This window comes from Lissotriton vulgaris, chromosome 4_1 (assembly GCF_964263255.1).
Source record: "Lissotriton vulgaris chromosome 4_1, aLisVul1.2, whole genome shotgun sequence".
Taxonomy (NCBI): Eukaryota; Metazoa; Chordata; class Amphibia; order Caudata; family Salamandridae; genus Lissotriton; species Lissotriton vulgaris.
Window position 1 is genome coordinate 2018272354 of NC_141691.1, and position 26332 is coordinate 2018298685.

At 51.8% G+C, this 26332-nt stretch overlaps 1 protein-coding gene across 1 annotated transcript in view; it reads left to right on the top strand.

Annotated features, from left to right (window-relative positions):
- TONSL (tonsoku like, DNA repair protein) overlaps positions 1 to 26332 on the top strand; it is a 419298-nt gene that overhangs the window by 231958 nt on the left and 161008 nt on the right. Inside the window, exons 12-14 of the mRNA XM_086966418.1 lie at positions 7208 to 7269; positions 7829 to 7918; positions 10685 to 10757. Of these exons, the coding sequence (XP_086822544.1) occupies positions 7208 to 7269; positions 7829 to 7918; positions 10685 to 10757 (225 nt within the window). The remainder of the gene's footprint in view (positions 1 to 7207; positions 7270 to 7828; positions 7919 to 10684; positions 10758 to 26332) is intronic.

The window sequence follows — 26332 nt, forward strand, 5'->3', positions numbered from 1 at the left end:
TATATAGATCTTTCCCGACAGTAAGCATGTTGCCACCTCCTGGCATCTCAACGTGGTTCTTAACATGCCCATGAAACATCAGTTTGAACCAGTACACGGAGCTGACCCAAAGTATGTCTCGTGGAAATTCCACATTAGGGTCAGTGAGCTCCAGACGGTTTTCTATCCAGGAGAGTGAGCGAGCTTCAAGCTCTGTCCATTCAGGAACCATTCATACAGTTCAAGAATGATAGCGTGATGCTGAGTCCGAACCCAACATTCGTTCCAAAGGTGCCTTCAGCCTTTCATCTCAATGAGCCAACAATCCTTCAAAATTTCTTGCCGAACCTTTCAACCGCAGCATAAAGGGCTCTACATTCTTTAACTCTCAAAGATGGCTCAGGTTCTACCTAGATAAGTCTAAGACTTCAGAAGCTCTTCACAACTGTTCGTGGCATACAGCAGACCAAGAATGGGCCTGTCCCTCACGAAACAAAGCATCTTAAGATGGATCTCATCAGCGATTGCATTCTGCCATCTTAAGATGGATCTCATCAGCGATTGCATTCTGCCATGACCGGGTCGGACGACCTTTAACTGATCAGGTCACTGCACATTCCGCCAGGGCGATGTCCACGTCAGCAGCACTCTTCGCGTCACTGCACATTCCACCAGGGCGATGTCCACGTCAGCAGCACTCTTTGCGGAGGTGCCAATATTGGACATTTACAGAGCGGCGACCTGGAAGTCATCATACACTTTCTCCAGACACTACTGCCTGGATATCGAACTTCAGAAGAATGCGACAGCGGGTCAACCGGTGCTTCGCCATATCTGTCAGTGATATCTGTCAGTGAGGTGAGCCTTCCTACATCCCGCCATCCAGGTATGCACATTCCTTGCTCTTGTGATACTACATGTGGTGATATATGCTTTGTCTAACGTGACTTCAGAGCTGATTTACATCACAAATGTGCATATCTGATTGCTAACTATTCTGATTCAGGCATGTGAATCCATGAAAGACACCCCTAATACTGGATAAGAAATGCGTTACTTACCTGTAACGACAGTTATCCAGTATTGGTGTCTTTCATGGATTCACATGCAACCCTCCCGCCTCCCCGGGAAGGACTCACATCCCTCTCTAACAACATTACGCCTACCTAGCTGGGTGCGTACGAAAATCTGAGGGACTGAGGCTCCTCCCAGGAAGGTTCTAGAGGGAGGTCGGAGCTGATTGGCTGACTAGGAGAGTTTGGTCCTTTTTACATAAGGACTAAGAAAGGCTACTAAGGGGAGGCCCTTAGGCCTATTTTCTCTATGTATGTCTATAGGACATTACTTTTTTATGTACCGGAGGCTCCCGTCTCGACGACGGGGAATGATTCAGGCATGTGAATCCATGAAAGACACCAATACTGGATAACTGTCGTTACAGGTAAGTAACGCATTTCTTATCATTTAGATAGAAAGATATCTGGGGCGGGCTCCATTGTCCAACAGGGATGGAGTCATCTGCTCTGCAACATTAGATCCCTACCTAAACACTCTGTGGAGGTATGGGATCTTATTTCCACGCAACTACCTGATCTATGTTTTTTAACTGAGACCTGGCTCAAACCCCACTCGGTCCTCACTATTACAATGGGGATCCCGGTAGGGTACAAAATGGCTAGATTAGATCTCCTGATTAAGACAGGTGGTGGCATAGCCATAGTCTATAAACGTGGCATTAACATATCTATTCTGGAACAATGCTGGACCTCGGAAATGGAATTGATGGTTTTGAAAATCACCGTCTCTTCCAGGACCACCTGGAAAGGAGCATTGGTATACCGCCCCTCCCCGGCCCTTGTGTTAACTTCCCCGTTTCACTGATGGAAATACTGTCCCCTCATGTCCTCCCAGGAGGTAATTTTTTACTTCTAGGAGATTTTAATATCCATAGCGAAAGACAAAATAGTGTGGAAGCCCAGACATTACTGGCAGATCTCTGTCTCTTAGGTCTTACACAACAAAACGCAGGTACCACCCATCGGGCAGGACATACACTAGACCTTATCCTTACAAACTCATCAAAGGTCGTATGCCACCCCCTAGGCAGGTTCACTGGACAGACCATTCTGTCTTAGAATTTGTAATGTCTTATTCGGACAGACCCTCTAACTTACCAGTGACCCTTCCTTTGAGGCGGAGACAATGGCATAAAATATCTCAGGAGACCTTCAAGGAGGCGTTTGTAGAGCCAAATAATACATCTACTGAGAATATTGAATCTGCCCTTTCCCAATATATTTGTGCCATCCAGAAGGCGGTGAATTCAATTGCCCCCTTGAAACTCTATAAACCACGCCCTGCACAAAGGCAGGAAATTTGGTTTTCAGAGCACTTGCGGTCCCTGAAACGGGCATGTAGGAAGCTGGAAAAAGTATGGAGATCATCTCACCTTGAGGCCGACAGAAACAGTTACTGGACGGCCCTGACTTTCTATCATAAGTCTATTAGAGTTGCTCGCAAAAAGCATATTTCCTTACAACTGGAGGCGGCAGGTAATGCCCCCAAAGTGTTGTATCAAATCCTGCAAACATTCACAAAACCAGTGGCCTGTGAAAGCCCCGATCTTTCATCACAACAATTATGTGATGATATTTCTCATTTCTTTTCCAATAAGATAGACAGAATTTATGAGAAAATTGCCGTCGCTAATTTCTCTTCCGTCAGTATTCCCAGGACGTCACCTCAGTATAAAAACTCTGAAAATTCTGTAACGCTTACTGGGTTCCCTACTATCTCATTGCCTGAGGTGGAGGACCTTGTGGGCCAAATTAAGAGTGGCTGTCCATCAGATACCATTCCTGCCAGAGTCATGCCGGTGGTCGGCAAGGTGCTCGGTCCTACGATCCAGCGCCTTGTCAACCTCTTGCTCACCGAGGGCCAAGTGCCATTGGAGTGGAAGAAGGCACTAGTGAGTCCCATTCGGAAGAATTCATCCATTCCATGGTCAGATCTGTCCAACCTTAGGCCCATCTCCCTACTTCCGTATTTAAGTAAGCTTACGGAGAAGCACGTTATTAAACATCTATCGAGCTTCATCGAATGTACGGGTAGTCTGGACTATTCTCAGTCCGGCTTCAGGCCGCATTACAGTACCGAATCGGCTCTGCTATCCGTAACACACAATCTCCGTATGTACCAGGACAAAGGAAACTCGGTAATCCTGGTACTATTGGATTTATCGGCAGCGTTCGATACCATATCCCACAACATCTTGCTCGAACGTCTTGCCGATATTGGGCTTACGAGTATGGCCTTGGCCTGGATCCGGAGTTTTTTGTCCGATCGAACCCAAAATGTCACCATGTACTCGTTTCGTTCAGCAGAGGTAGAGATTACCAAGGGGATGCCACAGGGCTCATGTTTGAGCCCCACTCTTTTTAACATCTATGTGGCCCCCCTGGCCAGGATTATGAGAGCTTTTGGTTTCATTCCGGTGTCATACGCTGATGACACTCAGCTTCTCTTTCCTTTTAAATCGCTGACCTCCGAGACAATAAGATCATTCTCCGAAGGCATGAAGGCGGTTGCTCACTGGATGACCTCAAACTTCCTACAGTGTAATGTGGGGAAGACAGGTCATACTTTTTGGTGTCGCCAAAATACTATGGACCCCCGACTGGTGGCCTTACGATCTAGGCCCGGTTCCCCCGCCTAAGCAGGTGGTGAAGAATCTTGGGGTTCGACTGTACCAGAACCTGTCTTTAAAGGAGCATGTGAACAGCATAGTGGGAACCTGTTTTCATGTTATAGGGCTTCTTCGCAAAGTATTCCCTCTTCTTCCTGGCACTACTAGAAAAGCGCTGATGCAGGCCCTGGTGCTAAGCCGTTTGGATTACTGCAACGGGTTGCTTGCATCAACCAGCGAGGGTATACTTGGCTGACTTCAAGTAGTGCAGAATACTGCGGCAAGATTGGTCCTAAATGCCCCCACGAGATCTCCTTCAAAACCCTTATTGTCAAAATTACATTGGCTTTCCATCCGCCAAAGGGTCAAGTATAAGATCTGTTGTATCGTCCATAAAGGGCTGCACGACCTAGGACCTTCCTATTTGGCCGAAAAATTTATTCTTTACAACCCCTCCCGCAGTCTTAGATCCTCTAACCAGCTTTTACTTCAGGTACCCATTATAAAGAAATCTAGACAAGGCGGAAAAGCCTTGTCCTTTGTTGGTCCAGCACTATGGAACAAACTTCCCTTTGTGCTCAGGCAGTGTAGTGATCACTTAGCATTCAGGAAAAAGCTGAAAACCTTTTTATTTCAGTGTTAGCAGTTTCCTAATTATCTCTCCTCTTGTCTGTAAATCACCTCACATGGCGGATGGCGCGGAGATACTCCTTTGGGAGTTTGATTCTAGCGCGGTATAAACTCACAAATAAATAAAATAAATACATTTGTACTTCAGTCTCGGGCTGGGGTCCGGGAGATAAAGAGAGTGCACCCTCGGCGGCACAGGGCAGGCTGGGTGCAAAGGTCAAAGGAGAGGTTCACCCAATGTAGTGCTATGGAGACAGGGGGTACTCAGAAGAGCGCCGGTCACAGGTAGGTACCTGCGGGTCCTGGGTCCTTGCCCAGGGATCAAAGGTAAGCACAAAGGGGGCCACAAACAGACGACAAAAGCTCACCTACAGCAGCACTCGGGTGACAGGGTGCAGTGTGCAACGCAGGCGTTTGGCTCCCAATGTAAACCAATGGAGGACGTCGGTCGTGAAAAAATGCTGCAGGCTTGGACCAGGAGGCCGGATGAAGCGACCAATGGCTGAACAGGTAAGTTGGGTAACTGGAGGACACCGGGGCACTGACAGCTGCCTCCCCCCCCCCCCTAAAGTCGGGGTGGAGGATGTAGGGGTGCCTTTTGGTGTTGGGTTTCCTTAGCTGGGTCTGGTCAGGGCCGGGGGAACCCTTCGAACAGAGGCTGCAGGAGTCAAGAAGGGGTCTTGGAGAGGTCAGCCGGTGCAGACGAGGTCAGGATATCCGGGGAGATGTTTCAGGGTAAGTGGTTCACTCGGGCCATGGGCGTCGAGTGCAGAGTGGTGCAGTGTTGCGGATCTGCCTGGATCCGGAGACTGATGTTGGTTTCTTTGCTGGACAAATCCGGTGTCCCCAGAAGTCTGGATTCGGCAGAACCGGTGGGGGCCAGTTGCTGATAGCAGCAAAAGGCTGGCTGTAGCTAACAAAGGCGGCAGGCCTTTGAAACTTGCCTTTCGTGGACCCTTCCCATCCTGGGGGAGGGAGGCATGAATCCTCTTCCCAGGATGGACTGTGTTTCAGGATCTAGAGAGCGAGGGCTCTCTACCCAGGAGTCAAGAAGTCTGTCTGGTTGTGGCAGATGGCTGGTAGCCAGTCAGGAACCCCACCAGGGCTGGTCGTTTTTCTGGGGACATATCTAAGATGCCCTCTGAGTGAATTTTACATTAAATCCCACACTGGCATCAGTGTGGGTTTAATGTGGGGAGAAGTTTGGTACCAAACTTCCCTGTTTTCATTAGAGCCATTGTGGGACTGTGGCGTTCTTAATAAGAAACTCCCATCCCCTATATTCAAAATGGCTTCAGTGCACTTACAAGGCCTGTGAATGGCTCAGACACTGTAGGGGCATATTGTTCATGCAGCTTTGCCCTGACCGGTGGTTTGGTGCACCCTGCCTTTAGGACTGTAAGGCCTGCTACAGGGGTGACTTACCCATGCTAAAGGCAGTATTGGAGGGCATGGCACCCAGTGATGGGTGCCATGTCGACTCTTCAGTTTAGTTTGCTCCAGAACACGCAGCGTGCAGTGGCAGTGTGTGGGTGTTCAGGTGAGGGGTTCCTGATGGTGGCATAATACATGCTGCAGCCCTCAGATCTCCTCTCTGGTCACAAGGCCCTTGGTATCCGGGGTACCTTTTACAAGGGACATACATGTGATCCAGATGTATGCCAATTGTGGAGACAAAGGTACAGTTTTTGGAAAGAACACAGGCCCCAGGAACCTGATTGGCAGGGACCCAAGGCACCCTCAGTCAAGTGGGCATCAGATATCTGGCAAATGGTTAGGGGGTAGCCGTGTAGAAAGGGTCACTTTCCTACAAATAGGGTCCCACACAAGTCCAAATATACAGAGTCAAAGACTAGACTGTAGGATAGCTTTGGTGTCCAAGAGAATGGGTGCCACCAAGCATCTGGTGCCCTATGCAGCCACACAAGGAAGAACAAGAATTTGCATTCCCTAAAGTGACCTCAAAATACACTGGCAGTTGGAGTATGGTTCCGAAATGTGTACATCACTGTTTACTGGGACACCCATGAGCCTGGGAGTCACTCAGTTGGCACACAAGTACCACCAGATGCTACTGTGAACTGGTGTTTATCAGCGGTTTACATTTGGGTACTTGCTCTTTCACGGTCTTTGAACCAGTCCAGTCTCTGGTGAGGGAAGGATGGTGGGGTATGGGGGATGTTTAACATGTGGGATGCTGTACTCGGCATGGCATTTATCAGCTCCGTACTTACCCATGTGGGTTTGAAGTTGGATTTAGGCCTTGAGGCTATTGCAGTGCGGATTTGGGTTTTGTGATGCTCAGTTTAATCCAGATCAGCTGTGGCAGTGTCTGCTGTTTTATGTTCTTTGGAGTATTGAGGGCCCAAGTTAGATTTATCACAATGCCAGTATAAATTCAGTTTTTTCAGCCATACTGCGTGTCTGAGGGTGTGAGAGCAATAGGAGATAACTGACCTAAGTGTATGTGCGATGTCTATATGCATCTCCGGATTGTGACGGAGGACAATTGTTCCACCTACCGTTTGCAGGAGTTCTTGTAAGAGTGTCCAGGTAAGTCTTGACACTTGTGAGGTGTCATATGATGAGGTATCTGTGGTTAGATAGAGTATCCACGAAAAAGAGCGTCACTGAAGGTAATTAACTTGTTCATCTGTGACTTTCCTCTTCACTTGCTCTTTTTTCTTGATTGCTAGCCTTCCTCAGTCAGTGCTTTCTTCAGAGTTTGTTGTTAAACAGTTATCAAATTGTGTATTTACCTTTTTGGACATGCTAGCCTTACATATGTTGGTACCTGGTGTCTCATTGTTGTTCTGCCGTGAAGCATGCTGATAACCGTGTGACCGAGTAGCTCTTTATAAAAAAATATGAAATGCATAAAATAAAAACCTCTCACTTCTCTTACTCTGACAGATGAAGATGAAGACTTGGAAGGCTACGACAAAGCTGTCCCTGGCCGCAGGAAAGTTAACCAGGTAAAGAAGGAGTAACCACCTCAATATTTCAGGCAGTGTGAATTATTTAAATCCACTTTAATACATTCTAATTATCAGCCGCTGAATAAGTATGCCTCCCTTATTTAATTACCCTTATGCTTTCTCTCTCTCTCTACCAACCATAGTTTATGGACCAGTACTTGTTTCTTGTGTGCCACTTGTTCATTTTATTTTAGACACATCCTCCTCCATTCCTATTCACTCTTTTTCATCCCGCCGTCCTTCGCGACGCTTTTACCTCCTCTAATTCCCATCTTTCCCATCTCATTCTCCTCTTTTGTCCTTCTTCATCTCCTGCTCATCTCCTACTTTAGTCATTTTTTAAATCTTGTACTCTATGCCACTTCATCATTTTCTACTCGCCTGTAATCTTCTCATAATCTTCATGCTTTATACATCTGATAGATGAATCCTCTTCACATTGCTATGCCAATGTACCTCTGTCCTTCCCACAACAACTTTTACGCCCTCTTTCTCTTACTGCTTTGTTCCACTGAACACATTTTTTACTTTCTCACGCTCTGTTTTTTATTTACAGTGGAATCGACGCAATGAGAAGGGAGAGACCACCCTGCACCGTGCCTGCATTGAGGGGAATCTAAAGCAGGTCCAATATGTGGTGGAGAAGGTATGGCTCAGACAAGGGTTCAGAGATATCCTGGTAGCAGGGATGGTGTTAACTAGGAGTGCCAGTTGCAGACTGACAGTCCCCTGTAGGATGGAAGACCAGTTAAACTTGTTATAATGTAATGGGACTTTTATGCCGGTTAAGCCGTATGAGCCTTTTATGGGGCAGCACTTGAATTACATTTTGCAGGGCACTGTTTGAAGTCTTTCGCTGCAAGATTTGAGATAGCCATGGTAAATTCCTGCCAGGTGGATGAAGTGATGTTGTCTTCCTTTAAGTGATTTTTCTAATAGCTGGATCCTGCTTTTGGTGTGCCCTTGTGTTCAGATCCTACACGTGTGAAATGTCCCTGAGGGCCCTTTTATATCTCAGTCTAGTATTCTTCCAACTTTGTCTCCTGCTCCTCATCTCCCTAAGAAGGAGAGACGGCATAGACTAGATCCTGGGTGTGTTGTCTAAAACTACATTAACAGTGTCCGACAGGACAGAGTAGATTGTCAGCTCTTTGTTGGCTTTGCCGGAGCCATAAAAAGTCAAAGTGGTGACAAAAATGACCCGTTTTGTATGGGATCATCCTGTGTATCAAGATGAGCTACGCGTTGGCCAAGAAGGGCATTCGTTTCCACTCCATTAGGGCCATGGCTGTTACCGCATCAGGAGGTAGCTTGCTTCCTACTGGGTTTGGTGCCAGCCTAACTTTGGAGACAAAAGCTGGGGCTTTCGAAGTGGTCCCTAACATTTGTTTGTGACCGTTCAGGCCCCTTTGAAGTTATTTAAGTTCCTGGGCACACCCCAACTTGTCTTCCTGCCATGGCAAGGAAACACCTTCCCACTCCCAGGCCTTCATCTCCGCCCTGGGAGCAGTTTTCCCACCTAATTCAGGTCATGTACAAGCCGAGCAGTTGCTGGAGAGCAACTGCAAATTAGCCTGCAGCAGCTTCAGGCATGTTAAAGGTAGTTTTCTAATAGTTACATTTCCCATATAGTTATTTAAAATCCGACATCACAATTAAATTGGATTCTTATTGAAATTGAAAATAAGTCTTTGAAAGGAGTCTGTTACTTGTACAGTTCAAAAGCTATACATTAAAGTGTATATGTGCAAGTTACAGCCTAACTGGTACCAATGCTTATTTGGACCAATTCACTTGGGGAATATGCCATTTCTAATGTCACACATGTTCCATTCTTGCATATTATGCACCCTACCTTGTAGGCATCAAGGTGCGCTTAGTAATGACATACTTAATATTTAAAATCAGGTTTTCTAATCTGTAACAAGGGTGATTTTGACAGGTTTGTGCAGCAGGATTCAAGCTGCTGCTGTCAGGCTACACCGGGTAGGACTTGAGCCTTGTTTTCCCTGCCACTGTGGTGGGTGGTTAATAGGATTGTTGCTGCAGTCCACAGGTGACATTTATCATTCCATTACCTCACACGGCTTTAATATGGATTAACACTATGTACGTGGGTACGTAAGACAGGAAAAGAGAATGGATAGCACTGGTCTGCCAGGACAAGAACCCTCAGATACCCTAAGGTGACATGCTTCATCATAGGGTCCCCTCCTTACACCGGGACCACAAGGCTCGATAAGTACTACCTAAGTTGGGAGAGAGGGGCAGAGTGCAAATGTAGATAAAGGATAAGTGAATAAAACTATCTCCTGGTGTTTGGAAAAAAAAGTATTTTATTCTGGTGCCCCCAGTGGATAGGGTTAAAAAAGCTAGGTGAATAGGAAGTGTGGATATTACCCTATTATATGGTCAACATGTTTTTGCCAAGCGGGACTTAAAAAGTTCTAGGCATTCCTCATGACCAAAATATATAATATATGTGTCACTCTGCTATATAGAGTATGTATAAAAGTAATTACATAATAGCCATACAGTCCGCTCAATAGCTATTCCTGTGGCACCATCGTCTAATAAGATCCACTAGATGCTGAAAATTAAACAAAGAACTAAACAGAAGCAGTTTCTCATGTAAAGTATTCAAATAATATGGCACCAGTTACCGTCACCAGCACTTCAAAACTCGTGTGAGATAAGCCTGGGATCCCATCATTCTATGCCATGGTTTTATTTATGCACCAAATACTCTGGTCTTATAAGAAAGTTACATTTGCCAATCATGTTTTACAGCAATTTTGACATGTATTAGGGGTCAGAACACCTACACTGCAAGCAGTGTCCCAGTGATAGAGTTCAAGATTCCCAGTTGGCGAGTCCCAATGGGTTGACCACCCTAAAAGGGCTCACTTTGCAACGGTGTTAAATAAAGTCAAATGCAGAAGGAGGTACATTTATAATAGACTAATAATTGAATCATCTGGGAGATGGCTTAAGCCAAGCAGATGCAAATTAGTGTTTTGAGTTGTTAATGTTCATACAGCCCATATTAGCCAATGCCATATAGGTCTTCAGTGGTACCTGTCCCTTCCCCTTAGCCTTCTGGCCACACATCGAACTCCTTCTGCTCACGTTTTGTACATCTCCCCTTCTGCAAGACATGAATAGTCTTTTAGTATTAAAAATGCTACGTCGCTTCTACTTCTTGGACATCACAGCAAAATCCAAGGCTGGCCTCGTCTTAGATGTCGACTATGCTTCTGGGTCCTGCAGCCGGGACCATCTGCAGCATATTGAAGTCAATCACAAATGTTATGTAGCACTTTACAAAAAACAAAAATGAGGGAACTAATGTGCAAGCAAGTTGAGCAGCCGTCCTCCTGACCTTCCATCTAATGTAGATTTTCCACCTCAGGGCCATCCGTTGAACCCAAGAGATTACTGCGGCTGGACGCCACTCCACGAGGCCTGCAACCATGGGCATCTAGGTAAGAGAACTGCAACTCAGTGTTGGAATTGTTGTACTTCGAGTGTCACCTAGTCTGTTTTTAAATGCCAGTTATATTTCAGTTTTTATTTATTTTGAAGGAAGTAACGATTCTAAGCAAAATCTATTTGGAAGTTGGTTGTATTTCTATTTTAAGTCTTTTGAGCTGAGAGGTGTTACATAAATTGCTCAACAAATACATACAAAAACACACACCAGAAACACACACACACACACAGGCAAAGTAGATGAAACATTTGTTGGGGAGATCTGGCATGCAGCCTTCCTACAGAGATGCAGGTAAAAAGGCCTCTGACCTTGGACTATCGCAGTTACTACAGCCAGTCACAGTAAAGCCCAAGTTGAGAGCTGATTAATCACCCTCATTCAGAATGGGAAATACTTTGGGTGAATATGAATAAAAAGGTAAAAAGATAGAGAACATCCAGTGGACTTTGAGGATCGACTTCACTTGAGGTAAAACACATAGTTAACAAGACAGCACAGCTTTTATCTTTCTTTTTAATTAATATTTTTTTAACTCTTTTTATTAACTTCACTCATAAAACCATATAATTCAGAAATCACATATGCATGTAGATCATTAGGTTGCTTCGGCACATTTAGTCTCTTAGGAGAAGTTTAAAGCGTATCACCTCCCAGGATCCAGAGGGAGCAGAGGACAGCTTTTATCTTCAGAGGTAGTCTTAGAAAACTGTTGTGCGAGTAGGTGTCAGGAGACCCAGCAAGCTCCAGGAAAAATACGTGTCCCTTGTACCAGCTGCAGTTGCAGTTGGCTAGAGACCAGATCCTCAATCCATTCTTGCATTCTGTAGTGGTTCGGAGCATGAACCGTGTTTTTCAGTTCGGTCAAGAGAGATGGGGCTAGCGTCGGGAGTAGTATGATGAAGGACAATTCCAGCCTATTTCTGATCAAGCGTCTTGATTTTTCTTCTGTAGAGCAGAGACTCTGGATAATTTCTGAGAAACTCACCTGAGGGTTTTTAGGAGTCCGTGTTCTTTACTTATTGCTGTCTTCTTGCCTATTACTGAATCCAAAAAAACTACCAATTGAACTTGTGCCTAAGCGTTCGAGGCATGTGGGCTGCTGAATTCATATCTGTGCATAGATCGCCGCCTAGTGTTGGGTCCGGATGATTGCACATTGTTGTCCTGGAAGAGTCTTCGAAGTATCACGAGATAGGTGGCTCCTCCCCTGGACTACAGTGCGCATGGCATCGACTCCATCCCCAGATTGTTTTTTTCCGCCATTGGGTTCGGATGTCTTTGGTTCCCTCTTGTCCGAATCGATAAAGAAGAAACATTAAACTTTTATTGAGACCAAAAGGTCTTTAGTCTTACGTCGGTATTGTTTTGCGTTCGGCTTAACAACTTTTCCTCGGCTCCGAGCCGAGCTCTGTACTTCCGCGTGCTTTCGGCGCGGAGGGCCTTGTCGACGCTCCAGACTCATCGACCATCCATCATGGACCGAAGTCCATTCAAAAGATGTCCGGTGTGTAACTCGAAGTACCCACACATCGACGCCCACCCGGTGTGCAACAAGTGCCTGTCGCCGGACCACGATGAGGCCAAGTGTATGGCCTGTTCTAGATTCCGGTCCAAGAAGACACTCAAGCTCCGTCGAGCTGCGCGCCTGGAGGCCCAGCAATCTGCACCGGCGCCTACGGACATTTTCGATGCTGGGGAGGTCGAGGATGAAGATATCCAGGACGTCTCAGAATCTAACCCCGCGTCGGATGTCGAGGAAGACTACGGCGCTGAGGCCGAAGCTTTCGAAAGCAAAGAAGTCGTCGAGGAGGTAGGAGACGACGACGGGGCCCTAGGGGCCATGGAGGATAGCTCGGACGAGGAGCTTCTTCAGACTGACTATGGGGCCGTGCCAATCGATAAGGCCCAGGTCGAGGGATCGCCTTCGGGCCTTACCCAAGACCTTGATGTGAGTTCCTCGGCCCCGCCTGCAGGCCCGGCCACGAACATGGGTACCGAGTCACTCCCGGTGAAAATGAAACCGAAAGTGAAATCTACGGTCTCGACGCCTGATACTGCGCAGGGGGCAGATATCGAAACCGAAAGTGCGCATCGCATTGGTCGGATCGAAGACTTTGCAGGCCTCGGCGCCGAAGAAACCTAAGATGGCCGTCGAGCCGAAGGGCCAAGTCAAGATGGCCGGGCCGAAGGCAACTGCGTCGAAGACTAAGGTGAAGGGGTTAGACCCGGTCGCATCGGCGCCGAAGACAATCGACGCCGGCAAGGGTCGGGTCGACCACAAGAAGGCTGTCGACGACCCCAAAAAGTCTCTTGCAGACCCGAAGAAGCGGCCCGATGACCCGAAGGTCCTCTCTGCCCCGCCTCCACACGACAGGGCCAAGGGGGCTTGTTGGACAGGCCACATGACGGGCCGCTCTCCCCCGGCTCGACCAGGCCCGAGCCCAGTCACGCAAGCACCACACACCACCATTGCACGCCCTACGTCCCCTCAGGGACCCCTGCCCTCGAACATGATAACCTCGTGGGTCCGATCCACTGCCGGCCCATGCACCCAGCCCGGGCCGCCATCTTGGACACCTCGCCACGAGGCCGCCTGGCCCCCGATCGACCTCAACCCTGGGCCTAGCCCAGCCTCAGACAATCCGGCACCACCCTCCACCCAGGAGGTGAGCGGGCTACTTGGCAAGTCAATGGGAGAAAGAGGTGCCGATGGCTCTCCCCCCGCCCAGTGCCGCTCGCCCATCGCCTCCCCGGGCGCTGGCTCCACCCCCCTGCTGGGTGTCTGGACTCCCTCATCCCGGACCTCCCGACCTCCAAGTGCGAGGGTCCGGACATCAAAGCACGCCAGCCCTATAACTGGGGCAGCTCCAGAGCAGGAAGTCAGTTGTATCTTGGAGTCGAGAGACGTAAGAGGAACTCATCCTGGACGGACTACTGGCGCTGCCGTAGCTCTGTCCTGTGCACCATCGTCCTGCCTGTTGGCGCTGCCACAGCCGTCGTAACCTTCATTCTTCACCGTCGTCCGGATCTGCTGGCGAGGCCGCGGACCGTTGTAACCATCATCTTCATCGGGACCTGCTTGGCTTCTCCACGGCCCGTCGACCATCCTTCATCCATCTCGGGACCTGCTTGGCTCCTCCACGGCCCGATCAGCAACCACGCCGAGCTCGAGGATTGAGAGCTATTTAACTCATTGGTAACTAAGACTGTCCCGCTACCCTTTCTCCTCAACCAGAGATCAGAACCGAGGGGACCCCTGAGTCCAGACCTCCTTGTATCATAGCGACGTAACCTAAGAATTGCATATAAAGTCTCGTTAACCTTCAATCTTGTGTGGTGTCCGTCTGTGGGGGGGAAGTTACTTACCTGTACAGTCGTTGGAGACGGCTCTCCCTGGAGACCTCTCCCCGTAATCTCGGCCGACCCTCCCGGTCCGTCTAACATTGGTGGCAGCGGTGGGATCCGAATCACCGCATAACGTACAGAGAGTAGCTCACCCCACAACGAACAACAATGTCGACTAAAGAGAGCGGATCAACTGAGAAGTTCCAAATGGAAAAACTGGAGGAATACAGCCATCGTGAACTAAAGCAGTTCTGCATCGAACTAGGTATCGCTACCACCGGACTAAGTACCAAGGACGATTTTAAGCATGCCCTAGAATCTTGGGCAGAGACCGGGGATGTCGAAGCCCCTGAGCAAAGCACCGCGAAAAATACCAACACGGCCCCTGAGGGGCAAAGAACCAGTCTCTCGCAAGACGAGATCCAAGAAAGAGAAAAAGCCCGACTACACGAACTCGAAATGGCCCGACTCAAGATGGACATAGAACTCAAATTGGCCGAGCAAAAAATAAACTTAGAGCACCTTCGCCTCCGAGAAGAAAGAGAGGAGAAACAGAGGCAAAGGGAGCTCGAGGAAAAAAGACTAACGTACGAGCACGAACGGAACCTAGCCGAGATCAACCTGCGCAAACAAAATAAAGAGTTAGGGGTGCCCGACAGACCGTCCACCCCAGGGACCGCGGAGAAAAAAGTGCACATCCCCAAGGATGTGGTCCGAGAATATTTTCGAGAAGACGACATCCAGCAATGGTTTAAGGCCTATGAAATCGCGATGACTGCGCACCGGATCGATAGAGCCGACTGGGGAGCCGGCCTATGGGGCAAATTCCTCAATGAGGGCCGCGATACTCTGTTACAGCTCCCAGACCACCAGATGACCTCCTACGACCATATGAAAGCGGCCCTCCTCACCCGCTATGGCCTCACGCCCGAGATGTACCGTCAGAGGTTCCGAGACTGCACACGCATTCCAGGTACAACTTGGGTGGACTATGTAACGTACTTTAGCCGAGCCTTCGAAGGCTGGATCAGAGGGAACAACGTCACGACCTACGAGCAGCTGTTCAATCTGATGGTATGGGAGCATCTGTCCAACAATTGCTTCATTGAACTACGCCAACACCTCCTCGACAGCAAGTTAACCGATCCCCGGCAGCTCGCAGCCGAAGCTGACCGGTGGGAGATCACCAGAGTGGGCCGGAATGGGTCCTACGAGCAGAACAGGAACAACAATGGTCACTACCGACCCAGAGGAGGAGGAGGGGGCCAAGGACGAGGAAGAGACAATACTCCGGCCGCCCCCGCTACCAGCACCACCCCCCCGGCCAACCGGGGCAGCACCCCGGCGCGACCGGGATACAGAGCCAATGTTACATGTCACCGATGCCAACGAGTCGGCCACTATGCAAACGACCCAAGCTGCCCGCAGTATCAGAGTCCAAGACCCCGCCAGGTGGCCGCCGCGGCACTAGGGGAAGAACAGATCTCCGAGGAACAAGAAACAGGCGAGCAAGAGTATCAAGAGTGGGAGCCAGCCGCCATGACTCTCGCGTGCTTAGGGGGAAGAGACATGGTCCCGCGGGTCCCCCTACCCGCTAACACCCAGAAGTACAGCCAATGGGTGAGCATCAATGGACAACGGGCCGAAGCCCTTCGAGACACCGGGGCCAGTGTGACAGCCGTCCGCTGTCATCTGGTGACCCCAGAACAATATCTACCGAACGTTCTCTGCCCTGTGCGATCAGCCGACAACTCGGAAAGTCTGTGTCGGATGGCCTGCGTCCCCTTTGAGTGGGGAGGGGTCTCCGGCATGTTGAAGGTAACGGTCCGAGACGACGCCCCCGTGGAATGCCTCCTCGGAAATGACCTGGAAAGCTCCCCGTGGGCAGCCGTGGAGCGAAAAGAACACTTGGGGATGTTGGGCGTCCCAGACTGGGCGTGCGTCACCACCCGGTCCATGGCCGCCCGTGCCAACCATCACCCGGAAGAACCAGAATGGCCGGCGCCACCGCCTCCGGTCGCCCCCGCCGAGACCCCCGACCATGGCATCCCCCTCGAACTTGCTCAACCTTCCGACCTCGCTAATCTTGATCAGTGGGCTCAAGAAGGGGGACCCACACAAGAACAATTTCGTCAGGAACAGAAGACCTGTCCCTCCCTTGAGGGACTCCGACAACAAGCGCTCGCCCAAAGCGCCGGGGATACCTCCGGAACTCATTGGGTCTACTGGGACAATGATCTATTGTACAGCGAGCAACGAATCGCCGAGCTGGGGGCCAACCGAGTACTAGTGGTGCCCCTCCGCTTTAGAGACTTCCTGTTAAACCTGGCCCACGATGCCCCCCTGGCAGGGCACCTGGGACAGGATAAAACCTACAGCCGCCTAGTGACCCACTTCTTCTGGCCCAAAATGAGAAACGATGTGCACCAACATTGCCGATCTTGCCCCACGTGCCAAGCCAGTGGGAAGAGCGGCCGCAAATTAAAGGCTCCCCTGCAACCCTTTCCAGTAGTCACAACCCCATTTGAGAGGGTCGGGATAGACATTGTGGGACCCCTGGACCCGCGTACAAGACAAGGCCATCGCTTCATCCTGGTACTAGTGGACCACGCCACCCGCTACCCTGAGGCTATTCCTCTCCGGACCGTGACAGCCCCAGTGGTCGGCCGGGCCCTGATGGGGATCTTCTCCCGTGTGGGGTTCCCCCGAGAAGTCGTCAGTGACAGAGGCACGAACTTTATTTCTAAATATATGAAGTCCCTCTGGCAACAGTGTGGGGTCACCTACCGCTTCACGACCCCCTATCACCCCCAAGGAAACGGACTTGTTGAGCGGTTCAATCGCACGCTAAAAGGGATGATCGGGGGATTGGAAGAGCCCCTCCGTCGCCAGTGGGACGTGCTGCTGCCGTGCCTCCTCTTCGCCTACCGGGAGGTCCCACAGAAGTCCCTAGGCTTCAGCCCCTTCGAGCTGCTCTATGGGCACCCAGTACGGGGGCCACTCAGCCTGATCAAAGAAGGCTGGGAGATGCCTCCGGCCAAGAGTCCTCCAGATGTCTTCCGGTACCTCCTCACCCTCCGCAACCAGTCCCGGCGGTTCAGAGACCTAGCAAAAGCCAACCTAGAGGCCAGTCAAGAGGACATGAAGAAATGGTATGACCAGAACGCCTCATCCATTGAATTCGAGCCGGGGCAACAGGTCTGGGTAATGTCCCCCACAGAACCGTGCGCTCTCCAAGACAAATGGACGGGACCCTTCAAGGTAATCGAGCGCAAGGGTCCTGCCACCTATCTGATCGATATGGAGTCCGCCCGGAATCCGCTCCGAGTCCTCCACACCAACAGACTGAAACCCCACTTTGCACGAACAGAACTCAGCCTCTTGATGGCCACAGACAATGGGGTTGAAGACGACTCCGAGCCTCTCCCTGACCTCTTGCGGACCCAGGAGCAAGACGGCTCCGTGGATGGGGTCCGACTCTCGGAGACCCTCACCAGAGAACAACGGCAAGAGTGCCAAGCCCTCCTATCACGGTTCGCCAGTCTGTTCTCCCTCACCCCGGGTGTCACTTCCTGGTGTGTGCACGATGTGGACACCGGAGACAGCCCTCCTATCCGCCACCGGGCCTACCGCGTACCTGATCGGGTACGGGCCTGCATCCAGGCGGAAGTAGCTAAGATGCTCACGCTCGGGGTCATCGAGCCCTCAGACAGTCCATGGGCCAGCCCGGTCGTACTGGTCCCCAAAGCAGCCGCCCCCGGGACCACACCAGAACTCCGGTTCTGTGTCGACTACCGGGGCCTGAATGAAGTCACCAGAACGGACGCACACCCCATCCCCCGGGCAGATGAACTGGTCGACCGAATGGGCGCTGCCCGCTACCTCAGCATCTTCGACCTGACGGCAGGTTATTGGCAGATCGGCCTCACACCCCGAGCACAAGAACGCTCTGCCTTCTCCACCCCCGATGGCCACTATCACTTTACGGTCATGCCCTTCGGCATGAAGAATGCCCCAGCGACGTTCCAACGGCTCGTCAATCAGGTCCTGGCGGGGCTCGAAGAGTTCAGCGCCGCCTACCTGGACGACATCGCTGTGTACAGCCACCATTGGACCGAGCACCTCCACCACCTCCAAGCAGTGCTGCAAGCCCTTCAGCGAGCTGGCCTCACGATCAAGGCCAGCAAATGCCAAATTGGACAAGGGTCGGTGACCTACCTCGGACACCAGGTGGGAAGCGGCCTAGTGGCCCCCCTACAGCTGAAAATTGCCGCCATCCAGAACTGGCAACCCCCTATCACTCAAACTGAGGTGCGAGCCTTCCTGGGCCTCACGGGCTACTACCGAAGGTTCGTGAAAGACTATGGTACCATCGTGGGGCCTCTCACCGAACTCACGTCAAAAAATCAGCCCAAGAAGGTGAACTGGACCCCAGAGTGTCAAGCGGCATTCGAACAGTTAAAGGCCGCCATGTGTTCCGCTCCTGTGCTCCAGGCCCCAGACTACAGCCGGGAGTTCGTCGTCCAGACGGACGCCTCCGACCAGGGCATTGGGGCGGTCCTGTCCCAAGTGAACACCGAAGGCCTCGATCAACCGGTGGCCTTCATCAGCCGGAGACTCCTACCCCGGGAACAACGCTGGAGCACCATAGAGAGGGAAGCCTTCGCTGTGGTATGGGCCCTCAAGAAGCTCCGGCCCTACCTTTTTGGCACCCACTTTCGGGTGCAGACTGACCACCGACCCCTGCAGTGGTTGATGCATATGCGGGGGGAAAACCCAAAATTGCTACGCTGGTCCATCTCCTTACAAGGTATGGACTTCACAGTCGAACACCGGCCTGGGTCCGACCACGCCAACGCCGATGGCCTGTCCCGGTTTTTCCGCCTCGACGAAGAGAGTCCCCAAGAGGATGGGTAACTCTCCCCGCCTTCAGCTGGGGGGGACGCATGTTGGACAGGCCACATGACGGGCCGCTCTCCCCCGGCTCGACCAGGCCCGAGCCCAGTCACGCAAGCACCACACACCACCATTGCACGCCCTACGTCCCCTCAGGGACCCCTGCCCTCGAACATGATAACCTCGTGGGTCCGATCCACTGCCGGCCCATGCACCCAGCCCGGGCCGCCATCTTGGACACCTCGCCACGAGGCCGCCTGGCCCCCGATCGACCTCAACCCTGGGCCTAGCCCAGCCTCAGACAATCCGGCACCACCCTCCACCCAGGAGGTGAGCGGGCTACTTGGCAAGTCAATGGGAGAAAGAGGTGCCGATGGCTCTCCCCCCGCCCAGTGCCGCTCGCCCATCGCCTCCCCGGGCGCTGGCTCCACCCCCCTGCTGGGTGTCTGGACTCCCTCATCCCGGACCTCCCGACCTCCAAGTGCGAGGGTCCGGACATCAAAGCACGCCAGCCCTATAACTGGGGCAGCTCCAGAGCAGGAAGTCAGTTGTATCTTGGAGTCGAGAGACGTAAGAGGAACTCATCCTGGACGGACTACTGGCGCTGCCGTAGCTCTGTCCTGTGCACCATCGTCCTGCCTGTTGGCGCTGCCACAGCCGTCGTAACCTTCATTCTTCACCGTCGTCCGGATCTGCTGGCGAGGCCGCGGACCGTTGTAACCATCATCTTCATCGGGACCTGCTTGGCTTCTCCACGGCCCGTCGACCATCCTTCATCCATCTCGGGACCTGCTTGGCTCCTCCACGGCCCGATCAGCAACCACGCCGAGCTCGAGGATTGAGAGCTATTTAACTCATTGGTAACTAAGACTGTCCCGCTACCCTTTCTCCTCAACCAGAGATCAGAACCGAGGGGACCCCTGAGTCCAGACCTCCTTGTATCATAGCGACGTAACCTAAGAATTGCATATAAAGTCTCGTTAACCTTCAATCTTGTGTGGTGTCCGTCTGTGGGGGGGAAGTTACTTACCTGTACAGTCGTTGGAGACGGCTCTCCCTGGAGACCTCTCCCCGTAATCTCGGCCGACCCTCCCGGTCCGTCTAACAGGGCTGCGCCGAGTGTGTCGACTCCGAAAGTGGCCTTGAAGGACTCCACTCCGAAACCATCCTCGAAGGACTCCGTCGAACCGGCACGTCCATCTGCCGCGTTCACGAAGAAGGTCACAGAGTCCCTGCAGAGCATGAGGGACGGCACCGCGGCAGCCGAGCCGAAGGACCCTCCGCCTGCCAAGCCTCTGGAGAAACCGGCAAAGGCGCCCACGCCGATCCTCTTTACCTTGCCGCTTAAGATGGCGCCGAAGGCTTTCGCGGCTAAACCGGGGGCCGGCGTGCCCGAGAAGGTATCTTCGACGCCGAAGGCATCGTTGGTGGTCCATGGCCCGCGGCCTCGACAACTTTCAGAGGAGGAGCGTCAAGAACATTTCATTGACGCCGAAACGGGCAGGCTTTCCCTTCTGAAGAGGAAAATCACCCCAGAACCCCAATTGGAGTCTTACAAAATTCCCCTAAAGAGGAAGATGGACTCTGCTTGTACCCCAGCCTTGGTGGAACCCATTTCACCACAAGCTCACGAGGTCTCGCCCACTTACTCCGACGTGGACTTTGGTGAGGGCGATGACGAGTATGAATATAGCTATCCAGTCTACACAGACCCAGAGGATGTAACAGAGCCCTGGTCTGCCGGTGGTGAGCCTGGGGATCCACATTCAGGACAAGACCCTCAGCTCTTCTCTGCTAAAACTTCACCTACTGAATACTCTGCTGCTTTCAATGCCCTCGTTAAGCGGGCAGCAGCCAATCACAATGTCCACCTGCATGCTGACCCTGTGGACGTAGATTTCCTCTCTGACACATTTTCTGTGTCTGAAAAGACTGTGAAAACTCTGCCAATGCTGAAAGGCGTTTTGAAGCACGCTGCTGAGGTCTTCAAAGAACCCACCAGGGCGAGAGTCATCAACCCCAGGATTGACAAAAAGTACAAGGCGGCGCCTACTGATCCAACTTATATTAAAGGGCAGTTGCCTCTGGACTCCCTGGTCGTCTCGAATGCCCGGAAGAGGGCCAATTCTCAGACTACGGGTGATGCTCCTCCCCAGACAAAAAATCCAAGGTCTTTGAGGCTTCAGGGAAGAGGGTAGCAGCGCAGGCAGCTAACATATGGCGCATCTCAAACACACAAGCGCTCCTGGCGCGTTATGACAGGGCGCACTACAATACCCTAGAGACCCTTTTGCAACACCTGCCTGATCAATATAAGGAAGGGGCTGAGATGCTAATCCAGGAGGGGAAGCTGATCTCCAACGCTTCCATAAAGTGCGCTCTGGACGCGGCTGACACCGCTGCACGCGCCATTAACACCAGTGTTATGCTTCGGAGACATGCCTGGCTGAGAATCTCTGGTTTCAAGCCAGACATCCAGATCACCATCTTGAACCAAACAGTCAACCCAGATCACCTGTTTGGCCCGGAGGTTGACACCACCCTAGAAAAAATGAAAAAGGACACTGACACCGCAAAATCCATGGATGCCTTGCAGTCCCAGCAGTTTCGGGGTGGGTCCTTTCGTCGCTCCAATACCAGAGGCACCTCAAGGGGTCAGCTTTCGCAATCCGCGCACTTCTACAACGGCAACACCGAGACTACTTATGCCAACAAGAGTCGGGGTGGATACCGCGGCAACAGCGCCAAAGGCAGAGGACGTGGCAACAACAGCTCCAGGTCCTCTACCGCCAACAAACAGTGACGCATTGTCACTGCCCCCCGACCACACAACACCGGTCGGGGGGAGACTCCAGCAGTTCCTGCCCGTGTGGAAGTCCATCACCACGGACAGGTGGGTCAGAAAGCTTATCCAGTTTGGTTATTGTCTGGAGTTAACATCCACTCCCCCCAACATACCCCCAAGGGACCGTCCTATGTCGGGCGAGCACTTGCACTTATTACAGCAGGAGGTCACAGTCATGCTGCAAAAAGGGGCAATAGAGCTCGTGCCCATGCAGGAAAGAGGCACAGGAGTTTACTCCCTGTACTTCCTGATTCCAAAGAAGGACGGGTCCCTCAGGCCCATCCTGGATCTCAGGCCCCTCAACTTCTACATCCTGTCAGAGCACTTCCACATGCTAACACTGCAGCAAGTGCTCCCGCTGCTCCAACAGGGGGACTTTCTCGCAACTTTAGACCTAAAGGATTCGTACTTTTACATTCCACTACATCCTTCACACAGAAAATACCTCCGGTTCACCATCCAAAACCAGCACTACCAATTCAGGGTTTTGCCTTTTGGGGTCACCACGGCACCCAGGGTGTTCACAAAGTGCCTGGCGACGGTGGCGGCACATCTGAGACGTCAAAACATCCACGTCTACCCCTATCTGGACGACTGGCTCATCCAAGCGAAGTCAGCCCAGCAGTGTGCCAACCACGTGTCCCACACCATTCACCTCCTGCACGATCTGGGATTCTCACTGAATTACCCAAAATCCCACCTCCAGCCCGCACACATACGGCAGTATCTGGGTGCGACCATAGACACTCTGGCGGCCACAGCACAGCCAAATTCAGTGAGAGTCAGCGGCATTCAATCGCTGTTCCAAAAATTCAGACCTCAACACTCGCTTCCAGCAAGAGTGTTCATGCAGTTGATCGGCATGATGGCCTCCTGCATCTCCATAGTCCCACACGCGAGACTACATATGCGTCCGCTTCAGGAGTGCTTGGCACGTCAGTGGACTCAGGCTCACAACCAGTTGAAAGACCTAGTGTTGGTGAGCGGTCGGGCATACAACTCTCTGCATTGGTGGAATCCGCGAAACCTTTGCAAGGGCCGACCGTTCCAGGAGCCTGTGTCACAGATTATCCTGAAGACGGACGCTTCTCTCCAGGGATGGGGAGCGCATGTACTCCAATACACTGTGCAGGGACTATGGACGCAACAACAAGGGAAGATGCACATCAATGTTCTGGAACTGATGGCAATCTTCATGGCATTAAAAGCATTCAAGGTACATCTGTGCAACATGGTCGTGTTGATCCGGACAGACAACATGACAGCAATGTACTACATTCAAAAGCAGGGAGGAACACACTCTCCGCAGCTGTCTCATCTGGCTCAGAGCATGTGGAAGTGGGCCATTCAGAGGAACATCTTCCTCATGGCCGAACACCTCCTGGGCGAGGACAATCAGATGGCAGACCTGCTCAGCAGGCACAGCCACCAGATGCACGAGTGGGAGATACATCCATCAGTACTCCAGCCGTATTTCCAAAGGTGGGGTCATCCAGAGATAGACCTGTTCGCCACAAAGGAGAACGCAAAATGCCAAAGCTTCGCCGCCAGGTTCCCACTCCCACAGTCGCAGGGCAATGCGATATGGATGAACTGGTCAGGCAAATTTGCGTACGCTTTTCCACCAGCACCTCTGATACCGCTGGTGGCACGCAAGCTCAGGCAGCACTCGATGACTCTCATCCTGGTTGCTCCAACGTGGGCTGGCCAACCATGGTACACCACATTTCTAGAACTGTCCGTTGTACCGCATCAGAGGCTACATCTCACACCCAGCCTTCTGACGCAGAGCCATGGCGGCATTCAGCACCCAGATCCGCAACAGCTCAACCTGGTGATCTGGCTCCTGAAGTCCTAGAGTTTGGCTACCTGCACTTACCTTCCGACTGTATGGACATCATTCGGGAGGCGAGGAAGCCCACCACTAGAGCATGCTATGCGGCAAAATGGAAGCGGTTTGTCATTTATTGTGCAGACCACAACATTAACCCGCTGGATGCTTCTATTCAGAACATTATCTGTTACCTTTTCCATCTGTACAAGTGTAATCTGGCCTATGCTTCCATTCGCATTCATCTGTCTGCAATGGCCGCTTATCTCCAGAATCGGCAGCACCTCTCCCGCTTCAGGGTGCCTGCCATTAAGGCTTTTCTGGAAGGGCTCAAACGAGTCATTCCTCCACGGACTCCACCAGCTCCTGAGTGGAACCTCAATGTGGTCCTTACAAAGCTGATGGGTCCTCCCTTTGAACCACTGCATTCCTGCGAGATTCAGTTCTTGACGTGGAAAGTGGCTTTCCTCATAGCAATTACATCGCTACGGAGGGTTAGTGAATTACAAGCCCTAACTATCCAAGAGCCATTTATTCCAATTCATTCCAACAGGGTAGTGCTTCGCACTAAACCTAAATTTCTTCCCAAGGTTGTGTCTCAATTTCATATCAACCAAACAATCGAATTACCTGTTTTCTTTCAAAATTCTGAGTCACTGGCGGAGCGGATGCTCCATACCCTTGACGTAAAAAGGGCCCTAATGTATTACATCGATAGGACCAAGGATTTTAGGAAAACCAAGCAACTCTTTGTCGCCTTTGCACCACACCTCAAAGGTAACCCTATTTCCAAGGCTGGTATTGTTAGGTGGATCGTTAAATGTATCCAAATCTGCTATATAAAAGCAAAACACAATCTTACCATTCCGCCAAGAGCCCACTCCACCAGAAAGTTGGGGGCCTCTATGGCATTCCTTGGAAACATTCCTTTGGAAGACATATGTAGGCAGCCACATGGTCTACCACACACACATTTACTAAGCATTACTGTGTTGATGTGCACTCCAAACAGCAGGCAGCTGTAGGGCAGGCTGTTCTCAAAACACTTTTCCAAACTGCTGCAGCTGGCACGGGCAGCCGCCGCTAATGGAGGGACTGCTATGTATTCTATGCACAGATATGAATTTTGCAGCCCACATGCCTCGAACCGAATATGCTACTTACCAGTATGCATCTGTTCTTGGCATGTAGGGCTGCTGACATTCATATCGCCCGCCCTCCTCCCCGGCGCCTGTAGCAGCTGCAATATTCACATATGCTCATAGCATGGTCATCATTCACTGAGTTTCACTCCATCTTGGCCACAATGGCTAAAAACAATCTGGGGATGGAGTCGATGCCCATGCGCACTGTAGTCCAGGGGAGGAGCCGCCTATCTCGTGATACTTCGAAGACTCTTCCAGGACAACAATGTGCAATCATCCGGACCCAACACTAGGCGCCGATCTATGCACAGATATGAATGTCAGCAGCCCTACATGCCAAGAACAGATGCATACTGGTAAGTAGCATATTCGTTCTTTACCGTGGCGATCTCACATATATTCATAAAAGGTAAGGGGGAATCACTATTGATCACGACTGCTACGTGCCTGCTGTCTCCAGTATTATTGAGCCATGTACTCTGTGCTCCCTTCGAAAACCAACAGCGGACCCGCCCGCCTGTCTCCCGCCGCCCGACTGCTCACCTGTCACCTGGAGCAGGGGCCGCCGAGAGGAGACGGGCGAGGGGCGGACTTCAAGGTCCAGTGGCCCTTGCGGTGTTCCGCCTCATGGAGAAGCGCCAGGCGGTGCTTAAATCTGCCATCAGCCCCATTGAGTGGGGGAATCACCATTGATCACGACTGCTACGTGCCTGCTGTCTCCAGTATTATTGAGCCTAGTACTCTGTGCTCCCTTCGAAAACCAACAGCGGACCCGCCTGCCTGTCTCCCGCCGCCCGACTGCTTACCTGTCACCTGGAGCAGGGGCCGCCGAGAGGAGACGGGCGAGGGGCGGACTTCAAGGTCCAGTGGCCTTTGCGGTGTTCCGCCTCACGGAGAAGCGCCAGGCGGCGCTTAAATCTGCCATCAGCCCCATCGAGTGGGGGAATCACCATTGATCACGACTGCTACGTGCCTGCTGTCTCCAGTATTATTGAGCCTTGTACTCTGTGCCCCCTTCGAAAACCAACAGCGGACCCGCCCGCCTGTCTCCCGCCGCCCGACTGCTCACCTGTCACCTGGAGCAGGGGCCGCCGAGAGGAGACGGGCGAGGGGCGGACTTCAAGGTCCAGTGGCCCTTGCGGTGTTCCGCCTCACGGAGAAGCGCCAGGCGGTGCTTAAATCTGCCATCAGCCCCATCGAGTGGGTGAATCACCATTGATCACGACTGCTACGTGCCTGCTGTCTCCAGTATTATTGAGCCTAGTACTCTGTGCTCCCTTCGAAAACCAACAGCGGACCCGCCCTGCTGTCTCCCGCCGCCCGACTGCTTACCTGTCACCTGGAGCAGGGGCCGCCGAGAGGAGACGGGCGAGGGGCGGACTTCAAGGTCCAGTGGCCTTTGCGGTGTTCCGCCTCACGGAGAAGCGCCAGGCGGCGCTTAAATCTGCCATCAGCCCCATCGAGTGGGGGAATCACCATTGATCACGACTGCTACGTGCCTGCTG